Here is a 19,026-nt window from a genome sequence, read left to right on the forward strand (position 1 = left end):
CTACCTGACTTCAAAATCGCAGAACCTTTTTGCAACTGGGCCATAACCAACTTTACACAAAAACAGACTGCCATATCGCAGAAATGAATAGGCCTTTTTTTTTCAAGGCAACACAAGCTTCTGGACCTACTGATTGGACCAAACATTGTCTGATGGGACGCATTCATTAGTGCAGTTGGGGAGAATACACTTGATTGCTTTCTCATGTTTGAAGTCCTTCCAAGCAACGTCTGCCAAGGCAAACGTAATCTGTCCATCTGGTCCATCACAGGCTACTCCATAATCTATGAAACCGGATGACTCTAACTGGCCTAAGTCAGCAGACTGGAGCAGACAATTGTGCTGTCGGCTGATTGCAAATCGCGGATAAAATTGGAGTTAAAGTCATGTAGTCCAACCTCAGTTTAAACACATAAAAACAGCTAGACCCAGAAGCAAAAGGCGAGATTTGAGAGAAAGAGACATATGGTGTTTGTGTTTGTGTTTGTGTGTGATAACCCTTGGCCTCCTGTGTTTGCAGACGAGGTGACCTGCGACCCGGCAGGAGATTTCCGCTGTGACAACCACCAGTGTGTCCCGCTGCGTTGGAAGTGCGACGGCGACAACGACTGTGGAGACGGCTCCGATGAACGCAACTGCAGTGAGTCTCTCTCTTCCTCCACTCTTTCTCTCTCTCTTCCTCCGCTCTCTCTTCCTCCGCTCTCTCTCTTTTCTCTTCCTCTCTCTCTCTCACTCTCTCCAGCACTGCCTAAAACCACACGTTGGGGGGTCGGGTCCCACTAAACCTGAATTACCATCACAATTGGCTGCCATCAAAACTGTGGGCTGTATACTAATAATAAAGGAGCTAACAGCCGAGGCCACTTGTTCACATCAACATGTCCCAACTTGTCCCAGACCCAACTCCTCTCGCATTTAAACATAACGCCACAATGCAAACGCGTGTGCACACACAAATACACACACACACACACACACACACACACACACACACAAACACACAAACACACACACACACACTTGGTTCCCCTCTATATCTTTTGTGGGTTCATGGCTTGGCTTGCCAAAGCTTGGCTGCTGATAGAGAACAATAGAGCTGTTGCTCTTTTGTCAGATAGAGAAATGTCCTCCAGTGAGTGGTGGTGGTGTGAACACGTCTGTCGTCAGCCCTGTGTGGGGCAGCAGGGTGGGAGAGGCAGCCTGACCTCAGGCTGGGACAGTTAGCGGAGGTGAAGGAGGCTGCCGCCTAGTGGCCCAGCACAATCTAAACAACACAGGGACACACACACACAACTTTGGTCCAGTGAGGATAAACACTCTCTCTCTCACACACACACATACACAAACACACATAAATCTCACACACACACACACACACAAACACACACATACAAAGACACACATATACACACAATCGCAGTAAATCGTGCAGTGAGTGATGTGCTGATGTTTTCAGCAGACGGACCCTCCCACTGTAACAGCGATAGTAATGCGTGTAGATAGCTGCTCTAATGAATGCCATGAACTCAGCACCTAACCACGACAGCCTCGAGGAGCACGGGAGCCGTGTGTGTGTGTGTGTGTGTGTGTGTGTGTGTGTGTGTGTGCACCAGCACTGGATGTGTGGGAAGAACCCAGGGAGACCATGAACTCATCACACCATTAACCAGCAGGGACAAACACAGGGCCTTACAACTAATGTGCCTGTGTGTATGTGTGAGATAGTTTAAATGAGCTACATACAATCATGGGTTTTTCAGTTCATGTGTTGTGTGGACTAGACCCCCTTTGGCTGAAAAAAATATGTTGACTGAAAACAGGAAAACCAAACTGTTCTCTGAACTTCTGTTCATAAAGAAAATTAGAGTTGTCTTCATAGATGCATATTGCAGTAATTTTACCTGCAAAACTTGTTTGCATGTTTTGCAGGGAAATGTTTTAATACATGTTTTTTATCTAGAAATACATCTAGTTGAATTTTTCATTGGTATAGGGAAGCTGTTTGTCGGTCATGTCAGAATTAAGTAATTGTTGTGTAATGTAGCAGCATTGCAGTGCATTTGAGTTTAGCCTTGCTGAGAAGAAAACAAACTTTTTTTCAGGTTCAGTCTTTTGACTCCTGCAGCCCTTGAGCGGAGCCCAGTCTGAGCGCGCCGTGGGTTTGTGTGTCTGTGTGTGTGTGTGTGTGTGTGTGTGTGTGTGTGTGTGTGTGTGTGTGTGTGTTTGAGCCCAGTCTCAGCGCGCCGTGTGTGTTGGTGGCTTTCTGGAGTGCAGACAGACTGATGGGATTCACACTTTTGTTTGCACCTCCCCTCCCCTCTCTCCTCCTTCTCCTCCTCCCCCCTCCTCTCTCCTCTCCACCCCCCCAGGGCCGCGCGAGTGCACGGAGAGCGAGTATCGCTGCGACAATCTGCACTGCATTCCGGAGCGCTGGGTGTGTGACCATGACAACGACTGCGAGGATAACTCGGATGAAAGGGACTGTGGTGAGCGGAGGGCCTCTTTGTCTTGGCTCCGATTGTGGCGCGGCGGTGGAGGCCAGTCCGGGGCCCAAGCTAACACCCACGCTGCCAGCGTCAGAAATCACATTAAACAGCCGCCGCGCGGATTAACTCCTTCAGGGGTTGTTCCAGTTAGCGAGTTATGGACGCTTTCTCTCCCTTTCAAGTTGAGCCGTTATTTGGGAAGCGTCTTCTTTTCTCAATTTAACTGGTTGAGTTTATTATCAGTGTGCAGCGAGAGCAGAAACATGTTTAAAGAAAAGTGAAAAGGACCGTAGAGTAATTGCAAAATAATCCAATTAACTCTGCTGACGCTTGACCTTTCAAAACACAAGAACACAAAAGAAATGTAACAATAGCACCATGTCACCAGTATCTCTGCACGGATCCTCCACTGCATATTGAATGACACCAATACTTAACATTGATGTGCTTGTGTGCATCTGCATCTCCATGATATTAGTTCTACTTAGTATCCTGGGTGGTTGCACTGGTATGATTAAGCTTGATGTATGATAGTAGTGATCTTTGTACTTAACTGACTGTTTAGTGACAGCAGTGTATGTGGGAGCTGGTGGCTTTCTGACTGTATGGTGTGGTGTGGTCGTGTTGCAGATCTCCGGGCCTGCCACCAAGGCTACTTCCAGTGTGGCAGCGGGCACTGCATCGCCGAGCGCTTCAAGTGTGACGGGAACGCCGACTGCCTGGATTTCACTGACGAGACCTCCTGCCGTGAGTGGCCCCCTCTCTCCTCTCCTCTCACACTGGGCTCCTCAGCCAGACGCTCTCAGCCACTGGCAACCAGCTCAGAGCAGCAAACCACTGGGACTTTGTAGTTCAGACACAAGTGGCCATTTTTGCTACAACAGCACCCTCTACAGGAGTGTTGGAAGAATGACATTATTGCTTAGTGCCACCTGTTGTCTCTGCATTGACTTGTTAAGACGGTACTCACAGTCTTGAATAAATGCAGTGTGTCCGTGTGTTAGAACTCTAGACCATTACTTTGGCTTTGCAGGCATTAGGATCTAACACACTTACTGGTTGTTAACTCACTGCTGTCTGCTCTACTTGAATTTCCCCTTGAGGATCAATAACTTATAAAGTATCTATCTATCTATCTGCCACCATCTCTTGTCTCCTGCAGCCACCCGCTATCCTAACGGCACCTATTGCCCTCCCTTCCTGTTTGAGTGCAAGAACCACGTGTGTGTGCAGCCACACTGGAAATGTGACGGGGACAATGACTGTGGAGATGGATCAGATGAGGAGCTCCACCTCTGCCGTAAGAACACAGATATCACTCACACAAACACACACTCACACACACACATAAGCAGCTACACAGAGACTCCCAACCAGTGGAGGCTAAACGCAAGTAAACACAGTTTATCTACCTCTGAAATTTCAGAAATAGAGTTTATCCACCTCTTATTCGAGTTGATCCACCTCTCAAAAGAGTTTATTCACCAATTGCGACAATCATCAACACTCTAGGAAGCATTTAATACCACTGGTATTGTTATAAATATTGGACAGTAACCTCCACCATCATCAAACATGTTCTGAATGCCTTTTTAAAAATCCTATACTGCATAGCGCAGTCCACCTTATCGTGATCACAGAATTCATAGTTTGCCCACCTCTTATTTTACCACTACACCCCTGCTCCCAACAATATATACGGTTCACTCCCAATGGATACAGACTTGTCATATCAAATACTGCATGTATGTAAATATTTGTCCTTTTTACACACACACACACACACACACACACACACACACACACACACACACACACACACACACTCCTGTGTTGTCTATTACATGTTTCAGTCATGCACCCTTATTTTCTTTACAGTGGACATTGAGTGTGAGCCTCCGTTCCGTTTCCGTTGTGACAACAACCGCTGCATCTACAGCCATGAGCTCTGCAACTCCGTCAACGACTGTGGAGATGGCACAGATGAGAAACCAGAGAACTGTGAGTCCCCCTGACCACTAGACTCTGAGAGAGAGAGAGAGAGAGAGTTATGCAATCAATATCGCATGATATATCCTCATTGTATACATAATGTAGCAGTAAACAATTCCAGCACTGATTTGTATCAAGTTTCCCTTAACTCTTATTACATGTAACATTTCCGGTGCCTAGTTATGTCTTAACACTATACCGAACCTTCCACATTTGCATCTTAATTTTACACACAACCACTAAGCATACACCCTCAGGCTGTGGTACATTTGTCCAACCCCAGCGTGCTGCTGTGCCCTAACCTCCACCCCCCTCTGTGCCTGTGCTTCCCTGCAGGTGTGGCCCCCACCCAGGGACCCTGCTCTCCGGACGAGTTCAAGTGTGGTAACGGCCAGTGCATCCCCCTGCAGTACGCCTGTGACGACTATGACGACTGCGGGGACCACACCGATGAGCTGGGCTGCAGTGAGTGTCTCCTGCCTGATGTGCACTTTTACACCCAATCAGAGAGCAGAGTCACACCTCCCCTCCACAGTCAGTTACAATGGAATATCACAGGATGTTCCTGTACCCTCAGTTATCGGTGGCTATGCTTTAATGGAGATTTTGAAGTATATGTCTATTTCACAAATTGAAAAATATACGTCAAATTATGTTTTTTTTTTTTACTTTTTTATTCGTATTGTTTTATGCATGTATATTGATTTATGTTCATTTTATTCAGTTTATTTTACTCTGTTTTTAATTTTGCCAATGTGCATTGATCTGTAGGGAATCTAAAATGAGTATTTTTTTTCATATTTGTGTGTGTGTGTTTGTTTCACTCCCTGACCAGACGTTGGCAGTGGCCGCTCCTGCAGTGAGAACCTGTGTGAGCATAACTGCACCGACCTGCCTGGAGGAGGATTTCTGTGCTCCTGTCGCCCCGGCTACAAGCCCACTCAGACGGACAAGAACACCTGTGAAGGTTTGGAACACCTCAAAGGCACCTCAGCTCACTGAGAAAAAATGTCAAATCATTTAGCACACCGACATTACTCAAATGGATTGAATGGAATGTATTAGCCCAGATAAATATTATCTCACAGTATTGCATCCATGTCTATTTAGATTTATTTGTATTTTACATTACATTTATTCATTTACATTTGTATATATGTTTGTGTGTGTGTGTGTGTGTGTGTGTGTGTGTGTGTGTGTGTAGATGTAAATGAGTGTGAGGTCTATGGAACGTGTCCTCAGGAGTGTCAGAACTCTAAGGGCAGCTATGAGTGTTTCTGCGCTCCAGGCTTCCGCTCGGTCGGGGATCAGCATGGAGTGGAGTGTGCCGCTGAAGGTGAGGAGAGAGCACCCACAGGCCCACTACAGCTACAACTACAACACCCCCCTCCTCCTCTGCACCACCCACAGGCCCACTACAGCTACAACTACAACACCCCCCTCCTCCTCTGCACCACCCACAGGCCCACTACAGCTTTAACTACAACACCCCCCCACCTCCTCTGCACCACCCACAGGCCCACTACAGCTTTAACTACAACACCCCCCCACCTCCTCTGCACCACCCACAGGCCCACTGCAACTCCTCCTTCTCTAGCCCACTGTCCTCTCCTCCTCTTCTCCTCTTTACAGCCTCAGATCCAAACACCTTACTCTATCTCATAAGCGTTCGAAAGGTCTATGTATGTGACCTGCATGTTACTAAACCGTACTTGGATTTTTTTTGTCACTGTTTTATTTTCCGGCAGCATGTTTGTGTTCATTATTCATTTCCTGTAACGCGTGCTTGTCTGTCTGGTTGTCCGTCCCAGGGAACCCTCCGGTCCTGCTGCTGCCTGATAATGTACGCATCCGACGCTTCAACCTCTCCACGGAGCAGTACTCCGATTATGTGGACAACGCTGAGCACATCCAGGCCCTGGACTACCTGTGGGACCCTGAGGGCCTTGGACTCAGTAAGAGATACCAGCTATCAGCTTCTTTATGAAACATGTCATTTAGCAAGGAAACACATTGGTTGTCTGTACAGTATGGTATTTACTTTTAGATAGGAAGTCATTTCACTCTAGTACTTTCTCATCATGTACAGTCTTAGCATCTTAGAATTAGTGTTGATTGATGTAGTTCTAATTGCTACCTAAGGTTTTCTTTTGCATTGTAGCTTGAATGTTATTTCTCATTTTTGTAAGTCGCTTTGGATAAAAGCGCCTGTTAAATGAATAAATGTAAAGTTGCACAGATGTCCCATGCTAACTCCAACCTTTGTTTGTGATTTCAGGTATCGTTTACTGGACTGTGCTGGGACGCGGCTCTCAGTTTGGGGCCATCAAGCGCGCATACATGACCACGTTTGATGACCAAGGCAATAACCCAGTGAAGGAGGTGAACCTGAACCTCAGATACATCGCCAAGCCCGATGGCATCGCTGTTGATTGGATTGGACGGTACGTCATTCAGCGAATGTTTTCATCGGTTAATTTATTTGTTCAAGTCATTCGGTGGTGAAAACGTTCATGATTTGCTTCCTAGACATATTTATTGGACGGATGCTGGTGCCAATCGGATCGAGGTGTCCAAGCTAGATGGGCGTTACAGGAAGTGGCTGATCGCCTCTGATTTGGACCAACCAGCTGCCATTGTTGTTAATCCATCCACTGGGTAAACAATCTGTTGCTCTGCAGAGCACATTCAATATAGAACGATACTTTATGTGTTAATACACTGTATACATATCACACCTACTTTGCAACCTTAAAAGGTTTGTCATTTTTGATGGTGTGTTGATTTGCCTTTGTCCATCCTTATGAGGTAGCGCGGAATAAGATATTTTTAAAAAAACAATCGGTTACACTTTACTTGACAGTATCGACATAAGAGTGACATGACACTGTCATGAACGTGTCATAAACAAGTCATAAACGTTTATTACATAACGCTTCTGTAATTAAGTGACATTCGGTTTTTGTCATAACAAGTTAGGGTTAGGATTAGGGTTAGAGTTAGGTTTAGGGTTAGGATTAGGGTTAGAGGATAGGATTAGGGTTAGAGGTTAGGGTTCGGGTTCATGTGTCATGACAGTGTCATGTGTTCATGACAGTGTCATGTCACTCTTATGTCGATACTGTCAAGTAAAGTGTTACCAAACAATCTTTGCAGAATGATGTACTGGACAGACTGGGGCCGGAGGCCTAAGATTGAGTCGGCCTGGATGGACGGGCAGCAGAGGCGCATCCTACTGGACGAGGACCTGGGCTGGCCTACGGGATTGGCTCTGGACTACGTGAACGGGGGACGCATCTACTGGTGCGACTCCAAGGAGAACATCATCGAGTCTATGACCGCAGACGGCACAGAGAGGAAAATCATCCTGTCTGGAGGTCAGTGCTGCAGTCTATACAGTCTACTACCCAATGTCAATGCCAGAAATGACAAATAAAAACATGCTGATTGCAGTAAGTAAGGTTTAGGGGTGTTATTTTTCAAAATTAAACAAAAAAAAACTATTGTAAATTGATGTCCCAAGAGTCTAATGTTTAATGTGGAAGATTATCGGCCGACTACATGGACACAGTCAGTCAGCTTGACTAACAAATCTTGCCTGTTGTCAGACTTGAATTTCAGCTTACCCACATTCAATGTGTGGATGATTCATGCTGCCATTATATTGAATGTCGTCATAAACATTCTTCAGATGTCTATAATGCCTGTCTGTTTTGCACCCTGTAGATATAGGCAATCCCTACAGTGTTGACGTTTTTGAGGGCCATGTGTACTGGACCACTAAGGAGCGTGGAGAGGTGTGGAAGGTGGACAAGTTTGGGAAGGGAGACAAAGTGAGGGTGCTGACAGTGAACCCATGGCTCACTCAAGTGCGCATCTACCAGGAGCACAGACACAACCACTCTGGTGAGTCCAAGGCCTCCTTTCTCTTCTCCCCTTACTGTGACCACAAATGTGTGAGGGTTGGCAGCTCTGGTATGGGTTATATCAAGAATTCAAAAGATTCAAATGAAAAATAATTTGATGAATTCATTTTCCGCCAAACTGCAAAAGTGTGCTTGCTCAGGTGCATTGACCTCGGCTTTATCCAAGGATTCCCACAGTACCTCATTTTTGAAAATCGGGCAAAAGTCAAAAGTTGCGTGCACACACACCTTCACAGACAAAGACAGCCCAGCCCAGCTTCAGAATTCTTCAGCTGCCAGTGAGCATTCTACACTCATGTTTTAAGTCCCTGTGCTAACCTGTGCTGAGCTTGATCCTCCTGGTGTGTGTGTGTGTGTCCCAGTGCCCAACCCCTGTGAGGGCGTGTGCAGTCACCTGTGCCTGCTGCGTCCTGAAGGCTACACCTGCGCCTGCCCCCAGGGTTCCACCCCTCTGGGTTTCCAGTCCAACGAGTGTGATGCAGGTAAGAGCGAGCAGACATACAGTAACTCTCACCTCCACAGCCTAGTGTGTGTCTGCTGTCACCAGTCCTGTCTGTCTGCCTTCCTGCCCATGCTATCTGTCAGCATGCCAAGATGTTGTGCTTGATGACACTTTGTTGTTTGATGTTGTGACAATGTTGGCCTACAACACTGTTTCCAAAAAAGTTGGGATGCTGTGTAATATGTAAATAAAAAACAGAATGCTATGATTTGCAAATCATGTAAGCCCTTTATTGGATTAATAATAGTGCAAAGACATAATATAGATTGTTGAAACTGTATTGTTTTGTTTGTATTGTTGTATTGTTTTTTGGAAAATATATGTTCACTTTAAATTTGATGCCAGCAACACGCCTCCTAAAAGATTGACCAGGGGACAGTGTTTACATTTCGTCGTAAACATTTGGGAACTGAGGAGACCAGTTACTGAAGTTTTAAGAATGAAATGTTGTCCTATTCTTTCCCAATATCCTATTCTTGCCCAATACGGCATGAGATTTGTGAGCTACCCGTGCCATATGCATCACTGCTGCCCCATACCACTACAGATTACTACAGACTACTTGTGATGTCTGTTGTGTGTGATGTCTGTATGCTACTGAGACCTTGAATTTCCCCTTGGGCATCAATAAAGTATCTATCTATCTATCTATCTATCTATCTAGATGCTGGGTTTTGACTGATAACTAGTTGGATGGTCCCTCTCCTCTTAAGGACAGAGGACGCAGACTCCATGTTATTCATGGAGTGAATATTTTTCATCAAAGTCAAATTTGTCAGTGTCAACATTTGATTTGTTGTCCATGTCCTTTTGCATCTAAATATGGGTTTACTTTTTACATTTTACACAGCGTCACAACTTTTTTGGAAGGGAGGTTGTAATGTGGTGATGAAATGCTGTGACCGTGTTGTGTAATGTTGTGGTAACGTTTGGTGCATGGCTGTCGCTACCTTGCAGCCATTGAAGAGGCAGTAGCAATGCCCCTTGCATGCAGATGCATGAACGGAGGTACCTGCTACAATGATGGAGACCAACCGAAGTGCAAGTGAGTTCAGATGCATGTGTTTGCATTTTGTGTCATTTCTGCACATGCATGTCTTTTCACCGTCATGGTGTGTCCTTATTGGTGATTGAGGCCATGTTTTCAATAACAACATGTCCACCTCATGTTTGTCCAGGTGTCCGTATGGCTATCGGGGCAGTTACTGTGAGATGGGGATGTCCAGAGGTGCTCCTGCAGGAACAGGTATCCCACAAGTCCCAACAAGTCCTCCAGCATCATATGGCTCTCAACAGACTTTCAGCTTTATCATACTCCCACCACTGGTGTCCACATGCAGCCCAAAACTAAAACGCCTCATTACTGTTCAAGGCTGCTGTTATTGAAGCCTTGGAAATGGGCCAGACATTTTTACAGAGGTCGACCTCAGGCCTGTGGTGTGTTTCAGACTGTCAGTGGTCTCATGGGATTTTAGAACTCCTTGGCTGAATAAGAAACCTCCTCCGTCTGTTAAAGCTTCACTCACACTCATAGGCGCAGTGGTGAATCATTAACATGACATTAATGAACATTTCAGCTAAAACTAAACACCCTCACTATCAGACATGTTATGATGGAATTATTATGAGAGAGTTATGATAGATAATAATTAACAAACTGCAAGGTCATTACTAAGCTCTTCTCCTTTGCTGAAAATGAGAACTTTTTGCACTCAGTTCTCACCTGTATGTCAGGCTATTTTTTTGGTAAAGTAATTAATGTGTTTTATGTGGTAACTGTGTTGGAGCATCTTAGTTAAACTGTAGGCCTTTCCGTCTTGCCCGCCATGGGTACTGCCCCAGTTGGTCTTGTGAGCGTTCTCCAGAGGGGAGTTAAATGCTTGAGTAGTGACCGATGATGATCGTGTTCCTTTCGCCCCAGCTGTAGCGGTGCTTCTGGCCGTGATCATAATTCTGGTGACAGGAGCGCTGGCGGTGGGAGTCTTCCTCAACTACAAGCGCACAGGCTCCTTCATCCCCTCAATGCCAAAGCTGCCCAGGTAGCCCACCTCTTTACCTGTCTGTACGTCCACATCCTCAGTTTTCAGGGGGCCTCACGTGTTAACCCCTTCCTCTCTCTGTCCCTCCTCCTCTCTCCTGCTGTGTCTGTAGCCTGAGCAGTCTCCACAGTCTGGTGAAGTCCAGCGACACGGGCAACGGCGTCTCGTTCCGCTCGGGAGACAATGTCACCATGGACCTGGAGCCCCCTCCACTGGGAGTGTCGTTCATCGACCGCGCCATGCAGCTGGTAAACACACGCTCCGTATGTGCACTTGCACGTCCGTCTGGCTTTGAGGCGTGTCAATGGCGTCTGTTTAACTACACTCCTCAGAGCTCTGCTGAGCCATGCTCATAGCCCCATGAAATCCCTTCCTGACCTTTTGGCTGTTTGAGGAGGACTGGCACCAGCGCATCATTGACAGCACTAATAAAAAATAAAGAGGGCTCGATATCTCCCCTTAGCCAGGCCCCTGATCTATGATAAGTGGCGATGAGTGGCGTGAATGTTCAACTAAAGGCTTTTCAGGATTCCATGCAAAGCTGCTTATGATGCACTTAGGTATAATGTGGAGGAGCTTGATCCTGACTGTCCACGTCGAGGGTTAACTACACATTGTGAGAAACTGTTAAACCAAATGGACATAATGAATGGGGCAGTGTGAAGATTAATGTATAATTTTACTGCAGCTTAAGCAAGATAAGCATGCTGTTTACTTCCTGGTGCAGTCTGACCTGTGCAAATGTTTCCATCAGGATGAGAACTTCACCAACGCAGGACAGCAGCCAATCACGTTTGAGAATCCTCTGTATTCGACTTCTATTGGCCCATCTGGTGACCCTGCAGTCATCCATGCTACACAGGTACTGAGGATGAAATTCCATATGAGTGTTCATGTTTTATATAATATTTCATCATATGTATATATCTATCTAAACTGTTAATGCATGAAATATTGGGTTGTGGATCCTTTGTTTGAAATTTTGGAAATAGTTGTCAATGATGTCTTCAGCACCGCAGTGCATAATGCACAAGGCCCATGATTTTCCTCCAGGTGACGGTGAATGTGAGTGGTGAGCAGATAGAGAATAACTTTGATAACCCGGTGTACCACAGCAAACAACGGGCCGTAGAGGTGAAGAGCACTCCGGTCAGCACCGCCACAACGCAGGTGAGAGGGGCGGCACGTTCAACTTCAGTTCAGACTTCCTAACTCTAGCTTTTTGGTGGACCCTTTCAGATCCTACGATCAAATCAAATCAAATAGTGTTAATGAAACTGTCAAATAGTGTTAATGAAACTGGTTTGTTGTCTTTGTGGACTCAATTTAGCCATGTGACTTTTGTTAAGCAACATGTCTGCTGTCAAAGGGTCAAGTTTGGTTTGAATTGTACTTGGAGGAAGACTACAGATGAAGACGGCTTACTTAGGCCTGTTGTTCCAGTAGGCTTTCCTAGAGAGTAAATGTTGGTGTAATCTACAGTGTATTGCTTTTTTTAAAGGTTTTTCAGGAGTCCAAGTGGAGCTTCTTCAAAAGAAAACTGAAACCAGGCACAACCTTTGAAAATCCTAGCTACTCAGAGGTAAGAGGAGTGGAATAGGTCACATCACTATACGCCATATGTAAAGGATTTACAATAGCTTGCTATCTAGTGTCCGTCTCATATGGACATTAAATGTGCAATGTATTCTTAAAAATCTTTTTCAAAACATGTTCCTAAACTCACATATTGATTCGTAGGACTTATGCAAAATATTATCTATTAATGAAAGGTAGGGATTATAATTGAGTATTTATTTTTCAAATTCAGCAAATTGCTCCTCTGTTGTCCAGCTGTTTCTTCAGCGTGTGCACTGAGACAGTCCTGGTGGTGCTATAAATGGGAATATACATTGTAGTCAGTGTCACGGTTGCAAGGGCTTGACCCAAACGCAGGGCAAAGTACGGCAAGGCAATCTTAAGAGTTACAAGAATCTTTATTTCCAACTAAACAAACCTTGTGTAACACAACACACATTGACTAATAACCGACGAAGACTGAAGGGAGACAGAGGGTTTAAATACACAGGGGTAACAGGGCACAGGTGGACAATGAACAAGGTAAAACAAGACAGGTGGAAACCATAATTAACAGACTAACGCAGATCAGGTGAGGGGCGGAGACACGGGCACAGGGAACAGAAACACATGGCAAAACAAACAAACACATGGAACAGGGGCCTGGGGCCTGTACTACGAAGCGGGGTTTCTGGCTTATCTGGGTAACTTCGAGAGTAACTTGATCACGTGTGGCGTAACTTCCCGATTAACCCGTACTACGAAAGGTGGATAGGTTTTAACCGAGGTATGCTGCCATGGCAATTTACGCTGCATCTCAAACCTGCTCCGACCAGGTTATGTTCTTGGTTAACCCGAGGTTTCCGTTAACCACACCCTTTATAAGTACCACCCCTCCACTAACAATTTCTCCCGAGACATGTCGGCGTACCTGGATGATCCATACGACATTGGAGCGCAAATCGTGAGGCACTCTTTTCGCATGCGAGGGGTTTGAGAGACCGCCAGAAAATATATATAGCCGGACGATATTCTCTATGAAGATATAGATTGTCAGCCGAGGGAATTCGTTATCTTTGTCAGATGATCTAGGAAGACGTCTCATAGCAATGCCCGTACGTGGACATTAATGTATTCCATCGGTGATGCAAGAATACTGTATGTCCGAAAATAAATCGGACATAGGCCTACAGTATGCTGAACATCTGAGCAAGAATAGCCTAAAAATAAATCGGACATAGCCTACAGTAGGCCTAATAAATTAAAATCACAATTTTAACAAACTTGTTGAATTGAATGTCATATTACTGTACCCTGCACATAAAGGCTACACATTACCACAGCACCAGAATCCGACCGAATGCCTTCCTCAACCCCCTCCATAATCGGCCTTCCAATATTATTTGCGATGGCCAACTCTTCTGCTACTGTAAAACACTCTGGTGCCTTTCCTCCTACAGTAGTGTTCAAAGGCCAAGTGAAGGCTATAAGCTAGGCCTACATGTTTTCATAATTAAGAAATATTAATGAAAGCTATAACTATATAAACCTACTATTCTGAATAATGTTTTTGTGTTTCATTTTCACCTGCTGCCATGTGCGTTTGGCAATGGTGTTGCATCTGAAATGTTCACAGGATTAGGCATACACTAAATCAGTCAATGGGGGCTACTTAAACATTCAATTATCCTTATTACTGTAATCTATATGCCCACTTCTGAATTGGGTTGCATCTGTAGGCCTTTCTATTAACTCAAAATAGGCTATTTATTTCAACTCATTCCAGACATTCCGCAAGCTACTAATCCTCCGTAACACATATTTGAAGAACATGTGGGAATAAAACTTTACTTTTAGGCATTTAGGCTACCCGATCTGCAATACGTTGCCAACAGCCTTGCCTTGCTTTGTTCACTGCCGACGTATTTGATTTTTGTCGTAGAGTGGGTTTTAATTCCTCATAACTTGTCATAATAATTGTGCATTCTTCATCCGTAAAATAAGGTGAACGCGTCATCACTGAAAGTGGTGATTTGCGCTGCAACCCGCCCCTTTTATGTGAACGCGCACAAACTCCAATGAGGTTAACCCCGGCTCAACAAATCAACTTCATAATCAGCGTCGTAGTACCGATTAACACCACTAAAGATAACCAGGTTTTGTCAACCCCGGTTTAACAAAGTAACCCTGGGTTACATCTGGGTAGGTTAAGCTCCCTTCGTAGTACAGGCCCCTTTAACAGTAAAAATACCATGAAATAGTTAACTTTCTGTACTAAATTTGCAGAAATATTATGCTTATATAAATGCTTTAGGTTTGCAAGCACTTTTTTTTGATACTCTTTATATTGCACCTTTCGAATAAAAACACTTTGTTGTTGGTATGGCGTTTACCATGCAGCAGATTGTTACGTTTTTATTTGTTATTTGTCAGATGCAGGAAGAGCAGGGGGCGGGGAAGAGTGGTGGGGACTTGTCCTCCAATCAGCCACCGCCCTTCGTCCCCCCCAGCAAACCCGTGAAGAAGGAGCGGCCCAGCGCCTTCTCCCCAACTGAGGACACCTTCCAGGACACAGCCAACCTCGTCAAAGAAGACAGCGACGTATAACCCCACCCCACCCCCCACCTCACCTCAACCCCCCATGCCCAACCCCCACCCTCTCTTACACATGGGAATCAAAGACACACTCTGCTTTGCACAGAATCTATTTTTATACACAGCCTGAGTACAAAAAGAAATTAATTTTAAAGATTATTTTAAGAAAGACAATAAAAGAAAAAGAGAAGAAACTACTTTAGAAGTGGAGAGAAAAGAGAGGTCTTTCATGACGATGCCTTCTGATATTTCTTATGCCAATTCTTGTTTTATGATTTTTTTTTATTATTATTATTGTGATGTACTATATGTATATCTTTGCACTGACGCTGCTGAGTGATGTTATAAATATGTTGTATATTTGTAAATTTGAAAGAAAAAAAGATTTTGTTGATAATATCTGGAAAATAGATGATTCATATTCATAGCAATTCAAGAAGATGCATATCTTTGGGATGAGTTAAGTGCATTGAGAACAAAAGTATATTATGTGTAACAAAGGTCTAAACATTCTTCAGTCTATACTTTGCCACTAAACTAAAACTGGAGACAAATGCAGTTGGTTTTGCATATTTATATACCTCATTTATGAACTGGAAAAAATAAATTTAACAGCGACTGGTTCTCTGCTTGGGATCATGTCCTTAATGGAAATTTTAGCAATGTTAAAGACTACTGAATCACATTGTACCCAAGCCATGTTTGCACACTTGTCTCTTTTCTAAGTTTCTAAGTGAAAGTCAGTGTCCAGCATCCAAGCACAGAATGCCTTAACTGGATTCTATTTACGAGCTTGTCTCTTTTCAAGGATAATAATTAGTTATGTTCTGTCTTGACATCATTCAGAGATGGTAGTCTGTAAAGTTGAAATCCTTTTGCTCAGGAAGCAAAAGTGTATGTGTCTATTTTTACTGGACTGAAACACAAATCATAAAAAGAAATAACCCCTTACCCTAACTGTCTCAGCTGACCTGAGATTAAAGTGTTTCACAAAGGGTGAATATCTGTTGATGCAGTGGCCTCTCTGATAATAATCATGCAATAAATGGCCTCTTAAAAACATGTTAGGCATTTCTATTATGGCCCCGTTGTTGCCCATGTAGTATTGTACAATTAGTCTCCTTTTTGTGGATGTTGAGACACTTTAAAGACCACATCCATTATGGATACAGAGAGCATCAAGTGAGCTGTTTTCATTGTGGCCTGTGCATTTTTCCCTGTGATTTTTGTATATTAATGATGAGAAGACAAGCATCCCAATTTATAGATTGTTCTTGATGCACCTAAATGTTTGGTTTTTAATCAGGAATTGGAAAACAAATTGATGCTGCTGAGAAAGAATCAAATAAATGTTTTGTTTTGTAAAAGTTGCATGCTTATTTGACACAAAGGTTATAGACATGACTGGGTTGACATACAGAAACACAACGCCTTTCTGATAACAAGGATTCTTCTGACATAAGCACAATGCATTCAACAAACAATAATTAATTTCCCCACACTTACACTTATGGTATATAACAATTAGCTCTTGTTTCTTGCACATACTGTATTTAAAACTATTTTTGGAATACTGTTTTGGAACATTGTAAAAAAAGAGGTCTAAATATCAATTTGTCAAATTATCATTCCTCAATGCTGATGGCAAATGCTGATACTAAAATCACTTTGACTTCAGGGGTATTTTTTACATCAGTTTTTAATAAAGATTTCACTTCCACTTACTACATTTACCCCTTTCATTCTACACTACACTACAAATCACTTCTACCTACTACATTCAACACTGCTTGGGAGCAGGTAGAAGAATATCGTTGATAAAATCCGCTACAAACGCAGGGAGGTAGGAGAGGGGTATCCAGAAGAGCTTGGCATCCCATCCTGCAGCGTAGCGAGTCCGCGGATGCTTGGCCATCAGGGCGTGTTGCATGCAACTAGTCACTTTGGAGATGTCAGAGCTGCACAATATGTTCATGGAGAAACTCTGAGCTTTTGAGTCTGTAACAGAAGAGATATTTGCATTACTTTACCCCATTTAATACTATTAACTGGCATTACAGATATGTTTAATTAGAATTAGAATTGCATATTGTGTCCACTGTCTCTTGTTGAATGCACAATAGGATACCTAGGATAATAGGCATAATAGGATACCTACTGAAAATAAGCTCATTACCTTTATCAGGCCTGTAACATACATTATCTTTCATTGTGTAAATATAAGATACTTATAATACTGCATATGGATGACTCACACTTCTCCAGGTATTGGGGTCCGTACGAGTCTCTGATGTCAGAGGGAAGGCGGTCCCACAGCCTTTGCAAGTCGGCGTCAATCAAATCCAGACGTGTCACGGCTGTCTTGAAAAATCCTGGCTCGATGATGCTAACCTTGATACCGAAATGTTTCATATCCCTCCTGCACTCGAGAGAAAACATAAATCACCATGTTTGGAAAGCATTCGGACCAGAGAGGTAGTCTTACAAGGCAAACCTCTCACTGAAAAATATCCAACAGCCTTGACAGAAAGGGGCTTTTCTGATTGACAACCATGTGACAGCAACAGTCTGGAATCACTTTGTAAGGCTGACAAAGGGGAGTGACTCTCCTATGAGTGACATCTCAGACAGCCAGTGAGAATGGAACTGACAGGTTCCCACAGTGTGTCTCTATCATAGTGAATACAATCCATCAAACTAACCAAGACAGGGACTGATAATACTAGAGGGGTTGTGGGAATTTTTGAAAAGTGCTTTCAAAGCAACCAATTTTGGAAAAACTTGGATAGGCTACACAATGCATGTTTATCTGCACCAAAATTAATGAAACAAGATGACATATGAACCTATTTTATTCCTCTGTTCTCTCTTCAGCAAACATATCAGTTAAGCGTAATGGTGAAGTTAGGTTAGGTCAGATCAGTTAAACGAAATTATGAAACATGCACCTACTTTACCTGAGGCTATCTGAGAAAGACTCCACTCCATACTTGGACAGACAGTATCCTCCACCAACCAGAGACAGCCTGCCTAGGATGCTGGCCACATTAACCACCCTGCCCTTTGCCTTTTTCAGCAGGGGCAGGAATTTGAGGGTCACCTCGATTACGCCCATTAAGTTCACATCCAGAACCTTCCGGAAGTCCTCTAGCTGCATCCATTCTGTGGGTCCAATAGGGATGGACCTCCCAGCATTATTTATCAGCCCATAAAGACCTACAACAAGAGCAATGGGAATTACATAATTTGTTTACTAATACTAAATAGATAATATTTCTGATTCTGTTTCAGTATGTTTTCCAGGAATTAAGTCCTGCATTTATGTTCTTGAACTAAACGGCCATCCCTGGACCAATACAAACAGACAGCAGGCCTACAGTAGGCTAAGTGTTATAAATCCATTCAAAATGAGGGCCTCATTGTCGAGATGTCAAATAGCTTTTTTTAGGCTACATATCCCATCCAAAGAAAGTGGTTTGAAAAATATGCAGATTTATGGGTCAGTTTCAGGATGTCAAGAACCCCTTTCTCCACTTTATCTTCCCCCGTACTTGCCTCAGACTGGCACCCTATCTACCCCCTGCTGTCAGATTTACCTCGCTCCCCAGTTTCGCGCCGCACCATCTCCACCGCCCTTTCAATGCTCGCGCTGTCGGTAACATTGAGCAGAACTGTCTTCAGCCGGTGGGAGGCTGCAGTTTTCAAGTCAGACGAACCTCTTTCCGTAAGACATGCTGCTATTACGTGAAATCCCTGTCGATCAAGCTGCTTGGCCACAAGGTTTCCGAACCCGCTATCGCAACCAGTGACAAACACATGCTTTTGATCGAAGTCGTCAACCTTCAAAGAATCTCTGATGTACCAAACAACAAAGACGGTGGCAGCAACAAACAGCCAGAATGTGTGAGAAAATATGTAAGCGAACACCT

General features: G+C 44.0%; 2 protein-coding genes across 2 annotated transcripts in view; one reads left to right on the forward strand and one right to left on the reverse strand.

The window, feature by feature from the left end:
* lrp2a (low density lipoprotein receptor-related protein 2a) overlaps nucleotides 1-15,146 on the forward strand; it is a 67,722-nt gene extending 52,576 nt beyond the window's left edge. Inside the window, exons 58-79 of the mRNA XM_076263938.1 lie at nucleotides 521-640; nucleotides 2,370-2,486; nucleotides 3,117-3,233; nucleotides 3,649-3,786; nucleotides 4,365-4,487; nucleotides 4,815-4,943; nucleotides 5,314-5,445; nucleotides 5,683-5,814; nucleotides 6,290-6,433; nucleotides 6,757-6,922; nucleotides 7,008-7,136; nucleotides 7,635-7,855; nucleotides 8,205-8,384; nucleotides 8,767-8,886; nucleotides 9,864-9,951; nucleotides 10,085-10,152; nucleotides 10,828-10,945; nucleotides 11,058-11,193; nucleotides 11,700-11,807; nucleotides 11,999-12,115; nucleotides 12,447-12,527; nucleotides 14,936-15,146. Coding sequence (XP_076120053.1) covers nucleotides 521-640; nucleotides 2,370-2,486; nucleotides 3,117-3,233; nucleotides 3,649-3,786; nucleotides 4,365-4,487; nucleotides 4,815-4,943; nucleotides 5,314-5,445; nucleotides 5,683-5,814; nucleotides 6,290-6,433; nucleotides 6,757-6,922; nucleotides 7,008-7,136; nucleotides 7,635-7,855; nucleotides 8,205-8,384; nucleotides 8,767-8,886; nucleotides 9,864-9,951; nucleotides 10,085-10,152; nucleotides 10,828-10,945; nucleotides 11,058-11,193; nucleotides 11,700-11,807; nucleotides 11,999-12,115; nucleotides 12,447-12,527; nucleotides 14,936-15,109 — 2,858 coding nt within the window. The 3' untranslated portion in view covers nucleotides 15,110-15,146. The remainder of the gene's footprint in view (nucleotides 1-520; nucleotides 641-2,369; nucleotides 2,487-3,116; nucleotides 3,234-3,648; nucleotides 3,787-4,364; nucleotides 4,488-4,814; nucleotides 4,944-5,313; nucleotides 5,446-5,682; nucleotides 5,815-6,289; nucleotides 6,434-6,756; nucleotides 6,923-7,007; nucleotides 7,137-7,634; nucleotides 7,856-8,204; nucleotides 8,385-8,766; nucleotides 8,887-9,863; nucleotides 9,952-10,084; nucleotides 10,153-10,827; nucleotides 10,946-11,057; nucleotides 11,194-11,699; nucleotides 11,808-11,998; nucleotides 12,116-12,446; nucleotides 12,528-14,935) is intronic.
* A 1,093-nt stretch (nucleotides 15,147-16,239) lies between these two features.
* LOC143100593 (retinol dehydrogenase 7-like) lies at nucleotides 16,240-18,808 on the reverse strand. The gene is made up of 4 exons (XM_076263933.1): nucleotides 18,694-18,808; nucleotides 18,055-18,313; nucleotides 17,353-17,516; nucleotides 16,240-17,095 (listed from the first exon to the last, which is right to left on the reverse strand). Exons 1-4 carry the CDS (start codon nucleotides 18,719-18,721, stop codon nucleotides 16,878-16,880), a joined length of 669 nt encoding a protein of 222 aa, XP_076120048.1. The 5' UTR covers nucleotides 18,722-18,808; the 3' UTR covers nucleotides 16,240-16,877.
* Nucleotides 18,809-19,026: the final 218 nt, after the last annotated feature.

Source organism: Alosa pseudoharengus, unplaced genomic scaffold, assembly GCF_046254945.1.
Source record: "Alosa pseudoharengus isolate Yale_2024_CS ecotype anadromous, Long Island Sound unplaced genomic scaffold, YU_APseudo_1.1 YU_APseudo_1.1_scf_3, whole genome shotgun sequence".
NCBI lineage: Eukaryota > Metazoa > Chordata > Actinopteri > Clupeiformes > Clupeidae > Alosa > Alosa pseudoharengus.